At 36.4% G+C, this 23,043-nt stretch overlaps 1 protein-coding gene across 4 annotated transcripts in view; it reads right to left on the reverse strand.

Annotated features, from left to right (window-relative positions):
• The window catches only part of LOC136247105 (NACHT, LRR and PYD domains-containing protein 14-like), a 207,570-nt gene that overhangs the window by 181,488 nt on the left and 3,039 nt on the right, over positions 1-23,043 (reverse strand). For 2 of the 4 annotated variants that reach the window (XM_066038723.1, XM_066038729.1), the window contains exons 1-4: positions 8,502-8,679; positions 7,291-7,467; positions 6,331-6,430; positions 4,395-4,586 (exon numbers count right to left, since the gene is read on the reverse strand). Coding sequence is in view for 1 of the 4 variants with exons in the window: in XM_066038722.1 (XP_065894794.1) it covers positions 14,768-19,179; positions 21,029-21,356 (4,740 nt within the window). In the remaining 3 variants the exon portion in view is untranslated. Of the gene's footprint in view, positions 1-4,394; positions 4,587-6,330; positions 6,431-7,290; positions 7,468-8,501; positions 8,680-14,588; positions 19,180-21,028; positions 21,379-23,043 lie in introns of those variants that run through there. The other 2 variants (XM_066038724.1, XM_066038722.1) reach the window with 2 other exon arrangements.

A 23,043-nucleotide genomic window follows, 5' to 3' on the forward strand; every position in this document is an offset into this window, starting at 1 on the left:
TTTTTACAAAAAGTTTTCTCCAAAAATTATAAGTGCATGTGATTAACAACCCGACTTTACGGTAATTGACTAGCAAACATACTGTATTTTTTTGGAGATTCCGGATACAAGGTACAGCACTGATTAACTTATTAGTCCTTGCAAGACAGTGTTGTATTCTCCCACCTGCTCATACAATTGTAACTACCCTTATGGACCCTTTACTTCGGGGATTAGTCAATTAATCACAAGTACTCATTATCGGTATCAAAAAACACATCAATACTATGGCTAAAGTTGGAATCATATCGAACCAAATATTTCTGACTTTCTACTTTAGACCCATTCAGTAGGCCTTCCAAAAATTACTGTAACATCATAACTGTTTGTGAATTGGTGAGTGATAGGTAAGTATAGAGTGACATTTATATACTTCACCATGTGATAACTGATTGTGGGTTTGAGTTTTAATCGCACCAAATGTGTGTAGGGTACAGCACAGGCATTGGCAACCCCTTTTAATAAGACCCCTCATTATAGTGACTAGGTCCCAAACACAGCTACAGAGGTTTTTTGAGCGCTCATGAAAAATGAAAAAAAATTACATTTGTGTATACCAGTCTGCACAAATTTGAATGCTATTTTGTAATACACTGTATTTACAGCTACCATAACTACGTATAATAGCTAGCCATGTCTATCAGCTACTTGGTGGATTTAAGATGGAAAATAGTATGAATAGTTTTGGGAAAAAGAAGAGCATAGACAAAGTTTCAGAGTTGTGCTGCATTAGTAATATTAGACAATATATTAGGAGGATTAAGCAAACTGGTGAAGTGAAGCCATTTGATTACCAGCACGGGCTGTGTAATAGTCACGATTAGCTTGGAACCCAGGTATATATCTACAGTGTACATGAGATTCAGAGCTGGCTGCTTGATGGTGAATTGATGATGCTGTCAAGAGTGTAACAATAGCAACTACATGCTAGACACTGCAGTACATGAGTTCAACTGTAATGAAGTACGCTGCCAGCCAGAGAAGTGATGAAGAGAGAGCCAGATAGGCTGAGATCTCCTAGTACAGGGTATGATCCTACAATGATCATCTAATTGATGAAACTGGTTGTGAATGGCATATGGAAATGGAAATATAAGGAGATGTAGCATTCAAAAAAGGCCATTGATTTCTTGTCAGGGGCAAAAGATACTCTGCTATTACTAGCATCTAAGTAGAGGGAATATTGGATGTGTACCTTGCTGAGGGGACTGTGAATGGTACAAAATTGAAGAAACTGTCAAAAATTTTCATCATTGACCATATTGATGAAAATAAAACAATGAATTTTTATCACCACTTCAAGCACCACCCACGAAGAATGTTGGTTAGTGTATGATGCAGTTACAGTGAAAATCCATCAAATTTCAGCACAGTATACCTGCTCGTTAGGAGCTTCATATCATCAGGTGGAGCAGTGGGCTTACGCAGGTAAGGCAGTAGGAACTATGGCGGCAACTATCGCTTTATACTAACAGATCTAGCAGAACCGCTTGTGTTCTGTTAGCTAGCAGGTGTGTGTAGTGGCTAAGTCTGTTCGAACGTGTACAACCTTTGACACATCACTGTGACATCATTTCACTTCTAGTTACACTGTGTTTTAAATTCACCATGATAAATTTTCATTGTTTGACAACAATGTCTTGAATAATATAAATAGCAGTGTTCCATATTGACAACCAGACCAGTCAATATTGCATAGTCAACTTCATTATTGCCCAGAGATTGTGTCAAAGCATTACACTACTGCAGGAGAGCAGCCTTACAATGCCACTGAGTATTATAAGGTTTCTCTGTGGTGACCACAACTTAAACCTCAAACAAGCTTTGAGGTATGAATACCTGCCTACCATACGCAAGGAAATTTTGACATCAAAAAAATTTGACGAATTTGACGAATCGGTTTAATTCGTCAAATTTAAATTCATCAAATGTTTATACATGTAAGCGCCCTTAAAAGTACAGGTATTGCCTACAATTTCTTCATTTCCGTCAACATTTTATTCGTCAAATCTGCTGAAGTCTGAATTCATCAAATTTTTCTTACGTCAAAATTTCCCTGCGTACAGTACTTGTACTTGTCAATTATGAAAGTGTATTTATAACCTGTTACCTTTGACTTGTGGGATGTATGAAATAACTTGTGTTTCATGCTACACTTGATAGTCCGGTAGAATAAATGGCTTTTTTTGGCTGAACCTTGCAATATGGTCTATAGTTTATTTTATGCCACAAAATATTTCTCCATACTATGGACTATTCAAAACCACCTGCTGGACCTCCATCAGCATTGGGCAAATTGGGATATTAACTCAGGAAATTCTAGTATTTTGGACATTCCATGCTAAATTATCAGAGCTTAAAATGTTAACTCACTGCTTTCAAATTTCTTCAAAATTGGCACAAAGACAGTGCATCATGAGTCAAAGTCATACACCAAGTTTCATTTGATTCCTTTGATCACATTCCGTGTTATACCTGTTTGCTTTACTGGTATTTTACTGCTTTGTGATTGCATAATATTTCTAATATTCAACTATACAATGAAACCTGTCCAACTGGATCACTGTATAATAAGGTCACCTGATTTAAACTGACCATTGTAACAGTCTCCTAATTGTGTCATTTGTGTACACAGTGAATAGAGCACATGTAAAGTAGTAAACGATGGGATCCATGACAAAATAGCCAAGCTGCAGACAGAATAGCCAAACTGTGAAGTAAATCACCAAGAAATTGCTCCAATAATTAAAATTTCAGCTAGACCAATACTTTTTACTGTTAGTTTATAGCTAACTCTGAATGATACAGTTGTAGTACCACTACACCCTTTGTACAGCTTGACTGTTATGGATTTGTTGTAACCGAGCACTGTCCCTGTCTACCACTGCACTTCATAGAACACTGGCTGTATATGTATGTACATGTGCGCATTCAACATGCACTATTATGAATTATTTGTAAAACCAAATTTGCACTGCACATGTATGCCACACACATACATATGGCAGGCTGTTGCTGACCCCAATATATGCTGTTGATAAATGCCAATAGAGGAAATCATTAGTGGAGCAAATAGGTGGCAGCAGGATAGACTTTTAAGTCTAATTTTGTTTATGCAATATAATGTGATGGATGCTCTTAAAGGCTGGATTTGTGTCTTCTACACGCAATTGCCAATTGTATGAATAACTTTGTTTCTGAAATTCAATGCTCTATGTTATGGCTCACAGCTGACGAAATTTCAATCTATAACTTATTTCAAATCTAAATTAAGTTATGAATCATTAAAGCAGTAAAATTTGGTGTGTGGAAGACCTTCTTACAAATTTGGTCACAAAATGGCTGGTACACTGAGCACTTTTATATCATTGAAAGTTCTCTCTTGCATGCCAAATTGTAAGGTTACCAAAATTCTCATGCAAGAGGAGCAGCATGCAAGTGTAGGAGAATAGCACACCTTAAAGAATTTGATTTGATGGCCATTTCAGTGAAAATAACAAAAGGTACAGACAGAAGCGATTGAGCAACTTCAGTACAAAGGGCATGTCATGATCTATTTACCGTACATAAAAAATATTGTTAAGAGGTAGCACACAGTCATACATACATGTGTACGTATCCTATACAAAATATAGCTAGAGGCTCTCACAATACTATTCTGAGACCCCACTATACTGTTTTTATTGGAAAGTTGTCCGTATGTGTGTTTTATACAAATAGGACCTTAGACAAAATAATATTCTGGTTATCACGGTGTCCACATTACAGGGCATATAGGGGTACAAGAGGCAGCTACTGTACTGCATGGATACCACATATGATGCGCCAAATAAGGCATAACTTCCATTATTTCTTGAAAATAAGCTAAGTGAGCTAGATGATAGTGGAACAGGTGAGCAGCTCCATAAGTGCTTACAGTAACAGCATTCACTATGTGCAACACTATACACTGAGTATCCATCTTGGATCCACATTAGATAAGGGTCCTAGAGAACTAGAACGAAATTGTTTTGATATTAATGCACCTGCGCTATGCTGTCCTCAAAACTACAAAAAAAATTCTAAAAGTATTCAGACATTAGCCAAAAATGGTCGGAAAATGGCAGATGTCTAACCATAATTTCAGGCGCTGCATTCATGTCAGTTGGTCCCAAACATAGCTAATCGGCATTGACCTCCTCATTGTTGAGGCCATAATTTCTTGGGTTTAGCTCTAGAAGTTTCATTGTAAGGCAAGCATTTTGGTACTGAAGGTAGTTCCACAAAAGACATCTTCATTTATACATACACATACATGTTCTGTTCACAAGCACACACACGCACACGCACATGCACACACAAACACACACACATACCCTGAGAATATTACTGAGTTCAGTGTTGGTAGAGAATACTGGTGAGGTATGTTGACAATTCCATATTAGGGAATACACCTTGTAGAGCACTCGATACTTGTTGAAGTTTAATGACATCGAGTATAGTAACAACACTCCTTGACCTCATTTGGCATCAAATCTGCCTTCACCATGTCTGATAGTAACACTGGCCTGGATGAGTAGATAATGTGAATAATGTATACTGATTCTTGTATTAAAGAGTAAGGTCCTGTTATTATGTAATAAGGTCACAGGCCAACTTGAATGTATCAGACATATGTACTGTACAAAGTTACCAGCCTAATGTAGCCACCAGTTTAATAAGGTTTTGTCAGTTACCCACAAGGAAACTTGTATAGCAGGAGGCTGTGAATTATATAGTTATTTTATTACCATATAGCGAGCCTTGTACAGTAATGGTCACCTGTCTAAACCAACCAGTTTAAATATGTAGCTTTGATCTGATACATTTAGATACAGTATGTACAGAGCCACATAGCTCATGTGATTCACTATGATAGAACAAGCACTAATGTACCGATAGTGCATAGTGTAAATGACCTATTATCGAACGGTACCTATTATCGAACATAAAAATCACGTAACGTATTCGGAAGTTTACAATTTTATTCTGCATACTCGTAAGGTGTTTATATGGAGAATTCCAATAGTGTAGCCTATTCTTAATGAGCTTTCCATCCTTTAGAGTTTATGTGTGGACATCACAGCAGTCTTGATACTCATCACCACTGACGAAGAAATGAAGAAAAAGAACACAGGAATCGCCGTGAAAGAAGTACAACTCGAGTGTGACTTTGGTGGCGGAATTGGGCTGACTGTTTGTCATTTACCTGAGTAAAAGATGTATCCATGAAGACTGTACAGAAGGGGTTGTTGTAAAAAAGGATAATAAGACTGTGTTATTGGTCGTAATGTGCTGATTTTTCACTGTGCGCATTTTACACTAAACGATTCGCTGTTGTAACTCACAAGTGCATGCTTGCATCAAAACTATACTTCAGTTACAGTGTCATGGTACTTCAGATAACACGTTGATATAATAATTAAGAGTGTGTAGGGTGCACTGAAGTCACCACAGCGTTCGATAATTGATTAATGCAAATTAATGGGTGTTCGATATTAGGTATCGGTGTTCGATAATTCATATTTTACGTAATTCAGAAATCCACTCATAACACGGACACTAATCAGATACTACTTCTCAAACTTACGAGAGGTATTCTACAAGAAAGGCACTACCTCCTGGTGAAAAGGCGAGGTTGATACTACTTTCCTGGAGATATTTATGAAGTAAAGCATAAACTTTGTTCGATAATCGGTCACTTACACTATACATGTATGTGCTATCTCTTATGAAAATTCCAAAGAAGATCGGGTCACTACAAAACTACTATGTTGCAAAGGGACATCACTAACACTTTCCAAAGTAAAGTAAATGGCTACACAATAGTACAGGCTTTTCTGTAATTCACTTACAGTAGTGGCAATAATTATCCTTTACTTTATACATCATCCAGTTTGGCTAGAGTTTGATTACTCTAACAGAACACACACTTATAACATAATTAACATCAAGTGTTGACAAAATATTCTAATAGAACAGTCACTGTAACGTTCAAATAACAGGTACAGTATGGTCAGATCATCAAACTCATACCATATAAGCTATACAGTGATCCTTCTATTATCCTAACTTATTGGGCCATGAGCTCTTTCAGATAACGAAAAATTCAGATAAACAAAGTACATTAATTTATATATAAACTATCAACAAAACACTGAACAAAACAATCATTTCTACCGTCCAGGTTAATCGCTGGCCTACTAATGGAGGGATCACTTTCAAGACACAAACTGCTAACACTTGCATGGCTTTATTCATTACGTTACTAACCTCTCTTTTTTCTCTGTGGTTTAGTCTTGTGATGGAGAAGTGGAGACAAGGCTTCAACAACTGTCCAGAAAGTGTTGAAACTATTTAGCTTGGCTAAGTGCTACAAGAAAGTAACATAATACAAACTAACCTCTAAAGCACATCCACAAACATCCTCACATGTGCATATACATGCACAACTACACACACACACGCACACGCACATGCACACACTACACCCACCTACACACACCCACCTACACACACTCACGCACACACGCACAAAACATATCTAGTCACATTATCAAACACACACTACACACATGTAGGACAAGGATACACATGTACATATGTGTTGCTAGGGTACGAAACTAGAAAACCACAAAGATTAATACTGACAGGAGCTTATAAGCGCCGAAGGCGCGCCCGCGCCTTCAGCGCTTATAAGCTCCTGATACTGACCAGACAACAGTTTTCCACATTCCTAGCTAGCAACAGTATGGTGGGGTATAAAACATGTGACAGACTAGAAGTGACATTAAGAGATATTTCAAACAAGCAATAAATAATACACATCACTATGACAATCAAGAACTCCCAATTAGAAGAAGTAACCTTTTGAGCTTAGGATAAACTGAAACCAATAGAAGTGACTAGTCACCTTTAGGATAATAGGCTTTGAGTAGGTGACAATATCAAGGCTCTGTACAACTTGTACATTTATTAAGTTAATACGTTGCCTGGGTGACAATGCAACCTTAATAAATAAGGGAAATCTTGTAAAAGAGAGTTCCAACATATATCACATACATAACACTTGTGTACCTGTCAATCACAAAAAGTGTTCAGAAGACAACACACACACACACACACACACACACACACACACAGTACAGTAACTACTTAAGAAGCAAAATGTTTATAGTAAGTCTCAAGTCAAAGGCACACACAAATTACGTACACACACACTGCACATCTGACCTGAGCTACATTGATGAACTTGACGATGACATCAGCCCAATTAGCTGCAGTGAACTCCTTCATGATATTACAAATGGTCCATTGGGTTACTCCATTGTGGAAGGCTACAGCCTCCTCCAATCTGGATGTGTCCTTAGTTAATTTCACCTTGTGAGTATATTCTGCAAACTCTCTGAACTGTAGAATAATGAAATAGACCAGATTGGGATACGTGCATTAAACACACAACGGATGAGTAGGAAGCAATCCTGGATGATAAGGAATCTATATCCTTCAGACAGATTGTGGTAAGAAATGCCACTGTATACCTGGAAATTGTTGTGGCATGTATATTTCACGGTTAAAAAGTCAAGATTTTTGCATTTTAAATTCAACAGTGATCCGTGAGTTGCTCGAATCAAAGATTTTCTTTTCAACCGCACAGCTACGAAGGGTCAGCATTGATTTTCACATTATGACATACAGATTGCTAAAGAGCATCTAAACCAAGTAGCACTATAGCAGCAATCCCTTTGTGAAGCATAGTCTAGTCTTGCAGTAGACAGCTTTGTTCGTGAACCATGCTCACTTTAATATCAGGAATGTACACTATGACACTGTCTGTAAGCATATGTAAAGTCCACATATGCTCTACAACACTATCACACACCAGGAGCCATACTAATTTATTAGTAAGGTGAGTTAAAGTTTGTAGGACACACATAAATTTTCACGTGATAAAATTTCGTGGTAGCTGTACTCACCATGAAAACCGTGAAAATTACGTACCACAAAAGTTTCTGGGTATACAGTAAACACCTGGGCCACCATTCAAAACAATGTTGTATATATACATGAGCTCTCTGGAAGAACAGCCCGAGTAGCCAGTCCTCACTACTCACCGCCGAAGGGATATCCTTCAAGAACAAGAATTACCTCCATCGGGCTAATAAATGCAATATGCGTGCCAGGGTCTTCATACACCAACTGGGGATTTAACCACCGTACATAGTGGGGATCTGACAAGCTTCTTAACCCAAGTGGGGAATCACCCATCTTGCCCAGGGGTGGGGGAATGACAATGAGTTGGTGTGGTATCTCAAGGCTACCAAGTTGAGAGGTAAATGGGTGAACACGTGCACACTTACTTACAATAGCTTGTACCCAGACCGTATTTCTTGTGTGGGGGTGGGAAAAAAAGGCAAGCGGTCTGGGTACGAGACTACACTTACAGCAGGTGAGATGAATCAACTTGAGTCTTTTCTTCTTGGAGAATCATAGAAATATTTCAGTACGTTCTGCTGGTTGAGAACAAGGATCCATTAGCTTCACGACAAACACAACCGAGTTTCACCACTATGATTTTCACTATTACTAGAGTCTACTCCATTTAATACCCATCATGAGCTGTATTTGGAATAAAATGTTTCAAGTCTCGTGCGATACAGCGATATTATACGTATACGGATATTATAAAGCCACCTCAGCAGCCACACCATAGATTATCGAGAGCCACACTCCTGCGGTAGCTATACTAAGCAGCGAAACGGTCAAGAAATTAGACTTGTAACTGAACTGTTGCTTTTTTGCTTGTTTGTTTGCTTGTTTTTGTAGTTTTTCGTGGGTTGATTTTTGTAGCTACCCGCCCGAACTCTCGCGATATGGCTACTAAAGAAGTTAATAAGGTGGCGATGGATCTAAATTGTCCGATGTGTTGCCAGGTATTCAAGAACCCCAAGTTTCTTCCATGTCATCATTGCTATTGTGAAGAGTGTCTGCAGAAGATAGTGAAACATTCCAAGATCACGTGCCCTGAGTGCAGAATGGTGGCCATGATTTCTGCAGGAGAAGTGAAAGAGTTGCCAAGTAATTTCCACATTAATTGTCTCATGGATAAACTTCTGAAGTGTAAAGTGGAGGGTGACGAAGTGAGGCATACATGTGATAATTGTGATGAAGATTATCCTGCAGTGACCTTCTGCTGTGATTGTAGCTTGTTGTTTTGTCATGTTTGTAATGAGAACCACAAACGTACAAGGACCTGTCATGACATAGTTACTCTAACTGATATGAAATCCATGAATGATCATTCTGGAGATGAATGTGATACAGGGACAGTAATACCCGGTAAGCGCCATAGTACATTAAAGGTGGCAACTGCTTCAGTTGAAGATATGCAAATGTTTACCAAACTTGGTCAAGCTCGGGACAATATTGAAAAGATAATAAAAATGATGACACAAAGAGGTGAAGAAGTGGATAAGGAGATCGACCAACATTATGATGAGCTGTTTCAAAAGTTGGATGAACAAAGTAACCAAACAAAACAGCAATCACATGATGCAGTGACCCAGAAAGATAAGGCATTAAGAAAACAGCTAAATGAATTAGAGCATGCGCAAGCAGATCTAGAAACATTGATTATGAAGCAACTGAAATGTTCCATAGAGGAGAGTTCTGACCAAGAAGTATTGTCTGCAATATGGCAAGTGATTGATCGAATAAAACAACTATCTGTAAAGTACAAGGAACTGAACACTGAACCTGTCTACTCATCCACAATGGAATTTGTGGTGACCAAACAACCATTTCCACAATTCAGTCAGCTGTTCACCAACATTGATACATATATAATAGTTCCAAGCCCTATTCCTGAAAAGGTAGAATCACAAAATATCCCAACAGCCGTTACTTCCAGATGCGTCAATCAAGTGTCTGTACAGTTAGAGTCCATCGTTAGAGAAGTAACAGCTGTACAAGTTACCAATAACAATATTGTGGTGCCATATACAAGTCAAAATATTGGAAATCTGATGTGCAAAAAACATAACCTGACGCCTAATAAGTTGTTATTTTACTGTAAGATATGTCGAGAGCTGGTGTGCATGTATTGTACAGTGGAGGATCATGCTGGACATGAACATGACAATGTAGAGCTAATGGCTAGCAAGTATCGCAGTAAATTGAAAGAGTTGACTGCTCCAGTTGAAGAAATGTTTACTGATCTTGGTCAAGCTCATGAGAACATGGAAAAGATGATAAAAATGATACCGCAAAGAGGTAAAGAAGTGGATAATGAGATTGACCAACAGTATCATGAACTATGTCTAAAGTTGAGGAAACAGAGAGACCAAACAAAACAACAAGCACGTGATGCAGTGACTCAGAAAATTCAAACATTGAAAAAACAGCTAAAAGAACGAAAAGATGCACAAGAAACGTTGTTTGTTAACGATTTAAAACATTCCATAGAGATTCCTGACCAAGAAGTACTCTCTGCTGAGCGGCAAGTGATCAGAAACATGGCACAACTATCTGCCAAGTGCAAAGAACTGATTACTGAACCTGTACAATCCGCCACAATGGAATTTGTGACAAACAAACAGTCATTTCCACTATTTGGTCAACTGTTCACCAACATCGATCCAGCTGCATGTGAAATAGCTAATTTTCCAAACGCTATTCTTTTTTGTAAAAAGACAGAATTTATTATCATTACTAAATATTACAATGGTCATCACTGTTCCAGAGGTGGCAGTCATGTTTCTGTACAGTTAGAGTCCAATAGTGGAGAAGTAACAGCCATACAAGTTAGGGATAATAATGATGGCAGTTATGTGGCATCATTTGTGAGTCGATATATTGGAGAAGTAAAAATCTCAGTTTCTACTAATGGATGGCAAATAAAGGGAAGCCCCTACAGTGTTAACAGTGCTATAACCAAGCACAATAAAGTATTGAACAATACTAGCAGCATCGGTAGGCCTTAGGGTATTGCATTTAGTGCGGATGACATTTGGACACTAGCTGACAACACTCAGCACACTTTGTATGTGTTTGATAATTTTGACAAGATCAGTAGCCATTTAAAGAACCACGTGGAGTTGATTGTGAAGGTTATTTGTATGTGGCTGACTATGGTAATCAGTATAATTATTATTTTGTAAATACTATTTTGTGTAGCTAATTGCTGTGTGATTATAATTAGCTGTGAAGGTGATATCATTGTTATTACATGACTCCAAGGCATTGTCAAGGATATCATCCAAGTATACTGGATATAACCATTTTATATCCCAGCCTGTGGGATTTTACAGATATTTAAGTAAGTTCCGGTTCAATTTCCTGTCCATGTGCTTACCATTTAGAAATACCTTTATGAGACACTATAAACACTGCCCGAAAGATCCCAGCCTGCTGATAATAAAGTACAGCAAGCTCTTCAATACATTACTGAGGGGAAAGTTATCTCAAATCATCAAGACTTGTACCATCTCAGGAATGTGCTGTCACATCCTGTTTATCCCAAATTTGGTAATTCATTTTTATAAGTTGTGGTTTGCAGCCAGTCTCTAAAAGGAGTTGTTGTGCACTTCAATGAATGGTTGTGTATAATGTTGCTGGGGTATAGACAGCCAGAGAATAACAGCACCATGTTTTCTGTCAAGCTGACTGTTAGTCTTTAAATAGAGCATAGGCAAAGCTCAAGGTAAAATCACAATTTTAACATGTCAATCAGATAACTTCAATTTGCTCAAGTGTTCATTCTTCTCCACCAAAATAGCAGCAATTTCTAAACTTAGCTACATATTGTACTGCGTAACCTGTTAATCAGGGTACTCACCATGGAAAAGACCTAGCATTATGTGTTATGTCACTATTATGCATTCTTCACAATCACATTTCTGACTCCCTATATTTACAAGCCTAGCTATAGCCTTCTCACAGGCCCCTAGTGGGATAGCACTTATTATCATTTTGTTGATTAAAAAGTATGGGAGTAAATTTCTGATTTAAGTGTCAAGCTGCTGCTGTAGCTGTACAAACATGAAAATAATTGTTTGAGATGCTTTTCATAATAATCAGAGTTTGGAAAGGAAGGGGGATGCACCAGGATACAGTATATGGAGCAAGATGTCTGGGAGTGTGGGCCAGAAGCTAAAGCTATTTCATATGTTTCATTATTGATGTAGTATGCACACATGTCTAAATCATACTGCTCTCTACTGTCAGTGGACTACATTGATCAAGGGATAAGTGACATGTACAGTCACAAGCAGTTCAGTTGCAGCTGGTTACAATTTTTATCAGCCTAAAGGAGGAATAATACAATTTCAAGTCCATGTGCTTTAATGCATTACAAAAACATTCTTAGCAAACCACTGCAGTGTGCATGCATGGGGTATAGTGCTACAGATTTTTAGTTTTCATATTCAACAACTGTCAATAGTGTTATATGTGGTGGCTTTTCTATTACAATATCTCAATCTTTTACAATGTTTTTCCTCCTTTAAAGTGGGAAGGGGGTGGATCTAGGATTTCCACCAGGGGGTTTCCAGTGGTAGACTGACGCTGGTAAGGTTTTAATTTTATAATGCTTGAAATTTAACCATGTTAAGTTAAAATATCAATATATTCTAGCTATATACATACCTGTATATAGCTAATCTTGTAGGAAACTTAAAAACACAATTGGTAAAATACAATCTGTGCTTAAACTTTCTTCTCAAAGTCTTCTTCCAATTAAATTACTGATGGAAGTCATTTGCTGTCGTAGCAATTCGCTGAACCTACAAAATAAATTGCAGCCAGGCTACTATAGCCAGTGTTAACTTTATACAATTATCTAGGAACATTTTAATCAGAGAATGCTCTATTAAAGTATATTATTCACTACAAAGTAACTGTTCTAAGGGACTAATTCAACTCTTTGCTTCTTCATCTTGGCATTTGTCCTTCGTTATCACTACTACCATCACCTCTTCTGTTTGTGTTCAAATTCTGCATGTAGTCTTAGAAGATTTACTACTAACAATGCACAAACTATAATCATTAAAATAATGATCGGCACTGATAAGAAGTTTCAAACTTTGGAGTTGTGATTCTTACGTTTTGTTGTAAGGAAGTGATAGTATCAGTTACCTGATGAGTATTGGTGAGTGTAATTTGTGTGTTATACCCCATGGGATGGTTTGGCTGTGGTTAAGGAAGAGTCAGTATAATACTATAACAAATAGTTGGACAGCTGTTCCAAAGTAAGCCAAATTAAATCCAAAGGGGTTTCCAGAAACCTTGGAAGCCCCTAAAACCACCACTGAGTGAGGTAAATGAGTCAGTACAAGTTATGTTAAGGCTCTACAGGAGATTCCATGGAATCCTTTGAACCCCCTAGATATAGAGTTAATAACAGAGAGGAGAGTATCTAACTCAGTATTAGTCCATCAAGAATGAGTGCATCAAGACCGTAGCAATAAGGATTCCTGTTTGATTCATTTCAAAGAAGCCTTCTATAAAAAAGGGCCGAAAATAATGGGCTTCTGTCAATACTCAGTGGCCTGCAGCTGGGCTTCTTTGAAATGAATATAGTTATCAGGTGGTCAAACAGGAATCCTTATCACTCATTCTTGACTGGGCTAGATACTCTCCTCTCTGTTATTAACTCTTGTTAGTAGTAACATCTGAATGTGAATGTTATGTTTAAATTATATAGTATTATGTATTACTTTCACCTTAACTTGTCATACTCATACACATTTTTAGGTGCTACGATGACTTACCAGTAGACACTTATTAGTATTGTTTCACCTCAAAATATATACCATAGAGGATGGGGCTTTTTAAGCAGATAGTTACTTTTACTTCTTCCTCAGCACTCTTTGTGTTGTTCTGTGGTCTGCTCAATGGCTAACATGTGGTGGGTAGAATTACACATCCACACATTGTCTAAACAATTATTTTACTAAACATTCATTGTAAACTATAGTCAATACTTAGCAGCCTAGCCTAATATAGCCTATAAACAATTAAATACCCCATGTCGTTCAATAAAACAGGTAAAAGAATATCGTATCTTTGAACTGGTTGGTCATCAAAGCTATGAGCAAACCATGTTCCCATGATATTGCCCAGGCAATACACCAGTTAAACCCTGAGTGGCATCTATGACACTAAAGTGGTATATAAAATTATGTACTGTATAATTGGGTTATTACCCCGATCTCTCCTACTGCTTAAGTACGCACTCTTTGGAACAGAGTAAGCTATGAGACTGTTCAAAACATTAATTGTGGGCTTCAATGGATGAGAAAGAGAAAAATTGGATATAAAGGTGACCAATGGTCAAACCTGAGGTGGCTCCCTATCAAAAAATGGTCCTATGATATACGCAAACTATCTACAAGCTTTGATCAAGTGCACAGAAACATTTTATTAAGGCTTACAACCCTGATTAATTGGTACAATAATTTTTCCTTTATAGTTAGGTGGCTTTGTAGTCCATCAGTGATTTCACATTATCTCTTCATCTGTTTCAAGCTTCTGAATTTATGAATTTCAGTTCACGGTGTATATGGAATGTTATGGCATTATATAACATGTTAACAAGTATAATTATTATTAACTCTCTATATACTATAATGTACTGTATGTGGAAGTCTAAGAAACATAATACAAATACATTTAATAACACTATAATGTCAAGTGCTGTTAGCAATAGCAGTTAGTAGGTATGACTGAACCGTTTGTTCCATGTACACAATGAACCACGTATAAATGTTATATGCTTAGCTGATAGTACCTGATACAGAGCACAGATAACCTTCCTGTGAAATATATCATAGCAAAAATCAAAATGGTTTAATGTACTGATCTTCTCCTTCAATGATGCAATATCTTCATCAAGTCCATGTGGTTTCATTGCTAGTAATTGTTCCCATGTTTTATGAGCAGTTATGGAGTGAGACAAGAATTGAGCAATTTCATCATCACAAAAAATGCACCCAGTAGAGTCCATGTACTTTAAGTTGCAAATGTCAATTGCTGTAGTAAAAATTTTTGAAAGGCCATCTTTCTGCCATTGACAGTTTGAAATATTAAGGAATTCCAGTTCAGAATTTACACTAAATAAATCAGTATTAAGTAGCATCTGTGCAACTTCATCTGTTATGGAATTTGAACTGATGTCTAAACCCCTTAACTTTTTATCCTTGATAGCATCGATTATTAATAGAAATCGTTTCTCACCAAGAGAACAGTTTGAAAGTCCAAGGTAACACAAAGTATTAGTACTTTTAATGATGTTTGCTAATTCTTTAGCTATCACATTATTTATAGAACTGGATTGGACATCAATGTATTTCATTTGTGCAACGTTTCTAACTTGTTTCAGCATTGAAGTTAGTCCTTCTTCTTCCATTTTGCAGCATGAAAAGTCTAGATAAGTCAATCCAATATTTCTGGCTATCACATCTGCCACTAATCTTGCTGTCACATTGTTTACTGAATTGTAGCTAATGTCAAGTTGTGCTAATAGACAATTTATAGCATTCATTATTGCAATAAAAGAACCTTCTGTTATCCTACAGTCTGACAAATGTAAAGCACGAAGATGAACAGCATCGCTAATCACTGCTGCAATGTGGTAGGCTACTGAATCAGTGATTCGATTACCACTAACATTGAGAACTTTTAAATTTTCACTGTTCAATTCATATAACACAGCAGTCATAACATCTTCTCGTAGTTTACAATAAGACAAATTCAAATTCTCAAGAGATAAATTAGCTAAAGCAATAGAACTTACATCAAGGTCTGCCTGTGACATATTATTATGGCTAAGGTCAAGAACCTTTAGACATTTAATGTGTGACAAAGCCTGGATTATCGTTTGCAAACCATTATGAGTCAGGGAGCATCTTTTCATACACAGTTTTTCAATGCACTGTGTTCCTGTGATCATTTGTGCTAGGATTTCTGCATTATGATCTGAAATGGGTTGATAGCTCAAATTCAAAGATAACAGAACACTTTTATTTTGGTTTGAACAGTAGAGCACTTGTTGATACAATTTACAACTGGCTAGCTCAAGATGTTGCAAGTTTGAATTAGTGATGATGGCATCTTCCAAAACAATAACTTCATCCATTAAATTATGGCTGAAGTCGAGGTACCGAAGTGTAACACTGTTAGAAATAGCAACAATAACTTTATCACTGTTTACTCCATGAAAACAATTTGACAAGTTCAAGTGATTAATTTGATTACAAAATATGACATCTACAAGCATTTCAACAATCTCCTCGGACATGCAATTATTGCTCAGATCTAGATACTTTATTGTACTTAATTGCTTTAGCTCAATAAAAATTTTAACAAGCCCTGCAGGCTTTAATGCACAGTTACCTAGTATTAACTGCTCCAATCTGTCATTTCGGTTTATGGCACAAGCCAAGTATTCAACTTGATCATCATCTAATTTACAGCCACTGCAATTGAAGTAGCGTAAATAACGATTATTCCTTACTAAAGGAATATTCCATAATAAAATCTTTGTCTGCCACTGACAATGTGCAACATTCACATATCTAAGGTGATATTTCATAATGAATAATTCTGTTGACTCATTTTCTACATCATTTGTGTTAGGGGGAATAGTAGTAAAATATACAATGATGTCACGAATTTCTTCAAGTGAACAATTCCAAAATACAAATGTACCATTACCAATTTCCTGTTTCAGGTCTTCTTTAAAATTAGAGATATTATTTTGTGTTCTATAACAATGAAGTGGCAAGACATCTTCTCCAAACGTTATAGCAAAACCTGATAGCTGCTTAGATACGATGTTAAGTTCTGATAGTGTAACATTGCTATGTTTCATACAATGAAATGAAGAGAGTTTAGTTTTTGATACAACATCTATTAAATCAAGAAAGGATAAATTAGATGATTCACAACTATAAAAGTAAACGTTTGCTTTTGTTTCTGCTAAAACAAGCATTGTCTCAGTTATTTTATTATAGTCACTTCCCAAATGACATGAAAATAAATGGATACTAGAATGCTTTTTAAAACTGTCTATTTGCAGTTGGTAAACAATGGGATTTGGTTGAGCATTTGTAGAAATTTTGCACTGCACTGTGTGTGGTTCAGTTTTAAATAACTGATCTACTATGTTGCGGACAATGGTCCTATCAACACCAGTATCACAAGAATACATTGTAATAGTCTTAACATGCCAAGCCAAAAGCAAGTTAGCAAGTGTTGCAGCAGAAGCTTTTGTAAAGCTGTTGTATGATAAATCCAGTTTATCAATAGAAACAATTTTTTTAGTATTACTACAGGAAGAATTGAACTTCTCAATTTCCGTGTCCCCAAGAGAACACTTTCCTAAATTTAGCATTTTCCAATGTTTTGTACTTGATCTGTCTAAAAACAAAGCAAGTGTAAGAATATTGACGGCTGAAAGTGTTTGACCATTGAGATCTATTTTCCCATTCTGTAACAATTGACCAACATACTGACACATATCATCGTTTTCTGCTTCAGAAAAACACTGAAACAAATGGAGACTCGTAATTTTATTGTCAACATGCTCCTGAGATATTTCAGGATTGCTAGATAACCACAATTGAAAAAAAGTAGAAATCAGGAGCAAGTTTCCAGATAAGAAATGCTTAAAGGCGACGGATTTACCAGAAGTCAGCCCAACATACATAATCCAAACATTGAAATACTTGCTGTTTAAAAAATTTTCTTTCAGCAACCTTACTTGTTGATAACTATACAAATTTGTTATACGATATGCTGCTAAAGTCTCTTGAAACGACAAATGTAAAAAATTGAAAAATGAACTTTGCACATTTTCTTTGACACTTACAAATTCTACAGCTTTCAATAAATCTAGTCCACTCCAATTCCCTGAATAACTTAGTTGCTTACAATCTCTCTGTATTTCATCTTTGGTAAAAACAATTTTGCCTGTTTTTAATGCGATAAAAGCTAGATGACATAACTCCATGAAAACCCTCTTATAACATCTTGGTATATTAGTAAAATCTGCAATGCTACAGTCAGGATCTTTCTTTCTGATAAACCGAGAAATGGTTATGCAAATAAATTTCTGGTTTATTTCAGTCTGTGTGGTGGGCAGTTTGGCATTTTTATCTTCAATGAAAACACACAATAAAATGGTCATGTTTAATGGAATATAACAATATGCATTGATTGCAGGATTCATGTCTAAAAATTGTATTAGTTTTTTTGCATCCTCGTCTTTACTACAGTAAACTTTACGATGGTAAATACTGCTTTCATTTTTGCTTTCATTGCCAAGTGCTTCCCAAATATATGCACGTCTACTTTCATCTGTGAATCCCAAAATTTCCACTCTTCGTTTAACAACTTCTCGTAACTCACCAGATACATTCAGACGTGATGTGATTACCACTGTACACTTCACCATATCGTCACAATTTTGATTAATTAGTTGTATAAAAAATGAATCAGTATTATTTCTGATGTGTTCAGGAAGCTCATCATAGCCATCAAGTACTACAGCAATATCTTCCCCTTGAGTGCTCCTAATATACTTCTCGATTATAGCATTAGATTCTTCAGTATAATTGCAATAAGACTTCACAAAATCATGCAGAGATTTTATACCTTGAGCTCCAGGATCACGCAAAAATACCAAAATAACAAGTTTTTTGGCAGTCAAAAGGTTTTTATTAGACCACTGAAATAATATTTCTTTGCATAATGTAGTTTTGCCAATTCCAGGTGCTCCTTCAATTAGTATTATTGTAGGACAATTACCTGTTGTTTCTACATTAGTAAAAATTTGAGATAAATTTTTTGCAGTTGGTACAATATTGACATCCTCAATTGCAAGTGGCTCTGTCAAGCCTTTATGTTGTGTTTCTGCAATCACTTCAATGTCTCTCCTTACAGTGTGGCCTTTTTCGAAATGGATAAGAGCCACACCAGTAAAATGCTTCGGTTGAAAAGGAGGCCAGTCTTCCTTGGAAACGTTATACCTTTTTGCTTTGGAACACTCTTGTAAACGTTCTGCTACCTTAGAAATGGCGTCTGATATTTCTAGACTGTGTTGCAGTGGTATCTCCTTGTGCACTAAAGAAATAGCAACACCATTCTTCATGTACATGCATGTAACATAAATACATATATACAAGAAAAAATATAATGAGCAGCCAAGCACGGGCACATGACAAACAAGTGTGTATTTTACAGGAACCAAGAAAATGCCGTTTTCATGCATATGTAGCCCAATAGTGCCTGACCGAAAATTAAACCATTTTTGCTGTGCTAATTCCCTCAGTGTGAGGTACCTCCCTTTTCAAATTTGAGCTGAATCCAATCACTGAGATATACATCTTCAAAGTTCGTCATAGTTTCTTCGTGTTTTTCTTCCAATTCTTCTATTTGCAACACTTAGAAAATCTCTATAACTCACGTATGCTTTAGTTGATTTTCTTAAAATTTGGAGGGCAATAAGAATGTAATGCAGTACTTTTACTTCCGTACACAATGGATAAAGAACAAGGGAGTTACATGCGATGTTCAAAAAAAAATGCAATAACAATTTTTGAAAAATGCAATAGCGATTTTTTGTCAAGGCCACAGGGTAAACCACTCGAAGGAGTGACTTGAAAATTGGTCTGTACATGGAGTAACTATCATAGTAAATAAATTTTAGTTACATGCTCTGTCATTTGAGATGAGTCAAAATAGGTTTACATTGTCACCCCAGCGATCCCTTCTTGTTTCATGGCTTTTTTCAGCAATCCCTATTCCCCTTTGAAAAACTTCTATTTTTTATTACTCGTCTAGTATTATATTAAACAATTATCATTAAATAAAAAGTCTTAATTATACTCATTATTATGGGAGATAAAAATACAATTATGCTATGGTTCTATAACATGGGACGCAGACTGTATACATTACACCCAATATTATTAGCTGTATCCATTCGCCCCACTGCATTAAAGTGAACGCCATTAGACTCAGCATGTGATGGTGATTTGATTGGTATATAAAAGATCATGTGACTACCTCGTTAATGCAAAAACGAAGTGGATGCTTTGTGGAGATGCTATCACCTATCAATTGCTTCATATTACAAGTACTGTTTTGTGTAAAACAAGATACTATTGTAGTGTACGAAATTATCATCAAGTTAATGCCAAACAATAATTGTGACCTAAATTTAGAAAACCATCGATATACGCACAATAGTACTTTTGTAATAAAATGCATTCAAAAACAATGAGTAAAAAATGTAAGCTTCAAAAAAAATTTTTATCGTCTTGCTGGTTGGTGAATTGACACTCCAGTGAATAAATCCTGGGCATCATTGTGTTCCCCCTATTCATAAGGAGTTCAAAAGTCCTTGTTTCATCTTCATACAGAGGTGGGTTTCTGAGTTACGGACATTTGTTTACATTGCAGTGACGAAAGAATTTACGACGATTTTTCTTCAATGAATCCGCCTTCCTTCCGGATCACAGAATGGCATAAACTATATCTTGGTGGATGCATAAATTCATGACAAACACAATGAGTAAAGATTTAACTCCGTACGCCGTTGTATCAGTAAGTTATGATGGTTTATGTAAGCATCTGTAGATTATTTTCTCGATGTCTTCTGTACATATTGATTTATTCACTCGTCTGGGTGTCTATGCACTATCAACAGGCTGTATATACTTGTTGCACTGTAGGAATTATGTTGAGTGAGCTTGCAAATACAAGATCTCCCTTGTTTCAGCTCCATGATCCCTATACTCAAAGCAAAATTTGTCCTAACACTTACAACAAATAGAAATATACACTGAAACATGAATTACAAACTTGTCTATCTACTTTAGACATATATAAATAACTATGTGTGCTTTATCATTTAAAAATACATTGCCAATAATTATACTGTAAGTTGCTACTTTTTCTAGATGCTAACCTGATAAGCTTGCATACTCTCCATTTCTAATGGAATCAGGCAAACTCTTCAGAATTTCTTCAGCCAGTTTTTCAAGTGGAACACTAAATTCTTTCATGGCTAACAGCAGCTGCATTAATGATCTGGTATCAATCACTAGCTCTTTAGCTATGTCATCCAATAGGTGGACAGCTGCATCCTTTTCTGTAGATTCTGCTCGAATCTTATTTTTGCGATCACCAGGAAAAAGGCCTTTAGCAGTAAGGCTTGCAAGAAATAAGGAATCACGCATTGGCAAAATTGTTACTAATTCTTTATAATATTTGTCGAGTACATCTTTGGCATCCATCTTTTAGCTACAATATTGTTACCTGTGTGAACACACATTGCATTAAGGATATATACTGTAATAGAGTAATAGATCACAGGTACTAAGTTAACAACATGATGAATACAAAGCATATACCAGCATACAGTAGCTTGAAATATTTAAACTGACAATTCTCTTTATAGGTATGCATATAACTGATTTGAGTCATACAGCATAGCATAGCATGGAAGTATTGTACAAAATAGGATGCTCCAAAAACAGAATGGCACTTCAAAATGCTAAATCAAAAAATCATAAATCAATGAAAACTACCTTTTAGAACAGTCTCAATGCATGACTTAAGAATATTGAATTTTAAAACCATCTAAACCCAGCCTGCCTGATTACAGTTGAATACATGTAGCTGGAGACTATGTACTGTAAATGACAACATACGTATTGTACAACTCCCCACTTTTATAAATTACAGGGTATCCACATGCCTTTACCTTTTATCTCCAATTCTTCTCTTCTATAGCAATACTAAACCTTCAGCAGCAAGATAGAGATACTCTAACAAACCAGTCGCTTTAATACAATAATATTCTAATAGAACAGTCACATGTGTACAGCTACACCTTTCTACAGAATAGTTAATAACCCTAGTAGTCATTGCAATACTATGTGTCCCCTTCCTTACCAGCTACTGTATCCACTCTACCAATAAGATTAGTGCAATTTACCAATTATTGGCTTTGGTTCAGTAAAGAGAATATGGAGTATTAGAGGACAACACACAAGCTGCTTTACTCTCTAAAACATTTCTTGCATAGTATAAATTCAGTCAGTAATCTTGTTGATGTGTGTATCACCAGTAAAAGTGCATTCTCAGGGGCAGAGCCTTGAGGCAGGTAATTTCTAGTGAAATTTCCCCAGCATGCAGCTTTTCGTTACTCTTCACTAGCAGTGGTGCAATGCATAGTTACGATGTCCTTTTCAGTGCTGGTTGACCATTAGTTAGACACCACATACTACTGTCTTTGAGACATAAATGCTGACGAAATGTTAGAAAGATGCAACATAGAAAACAAGACAGAACCGAGGTTTCTAATACATCATTCTAACACCTCCTACAAAGCATTTATGCCTCAAACATGCTGTTAAGTCTCACAACTATCCAGGACAAGTCAAAAGTGGCTACCATGAGTGACACTAAATGGATTGGTTTCACCATGCCTCGTGTAGAACTAGTGAAACACTGAGTCATATAACTAGCAACATTATTGTAATGGCACTTGTTGTGTCGCTGCTCAATACACCCTCTAGAGAATTCAGCTACATAACGAGTCATCCTACAGAGAGGTTAACTACAAAAAGGTCACCCAATAAAGAGTTCAGTTACAAATAATTCATCATGAAGAGAGTTCAATTAAGTTACAAGTCACCCAGTAGGAAGTTTAGCTACGTTACAAATCACCTTGAAGAGAGTTCAGCTAACCCTGGAGGAAATTCAGCCACATTACGAGTCACAGCTAAGTTACAAGTAACACTCTGTAGAAAGGGTAGATACGTTACAAATCCACCTGCCTGCAGAAAGGTCATATATCAATGTCAATATGTATATCAATTCTTTCTGTAATAGAGGATATATACATCTTTTACAACAAAATAACCTTCTAATAAATATGAACAAAATAACCTTCTAATAAATATGCGATACTTTCAC

The sequence above is a fragment of the Dysidea avara genome, chromosome 2 (genome assembly GCF_963678975.1).
Source record: "Dysidea avara chromosome 2, odDysAvar1.4, whole genome shotgun sequence".
In the NCBI taxonomy this organism is placed as follows: domain Eukaryota; kingdom Metazoa; phylum Porifera; class Demospongiae; order Dictyoceratida; family Dysideidae; genus Dysidea; species Dysidea avara.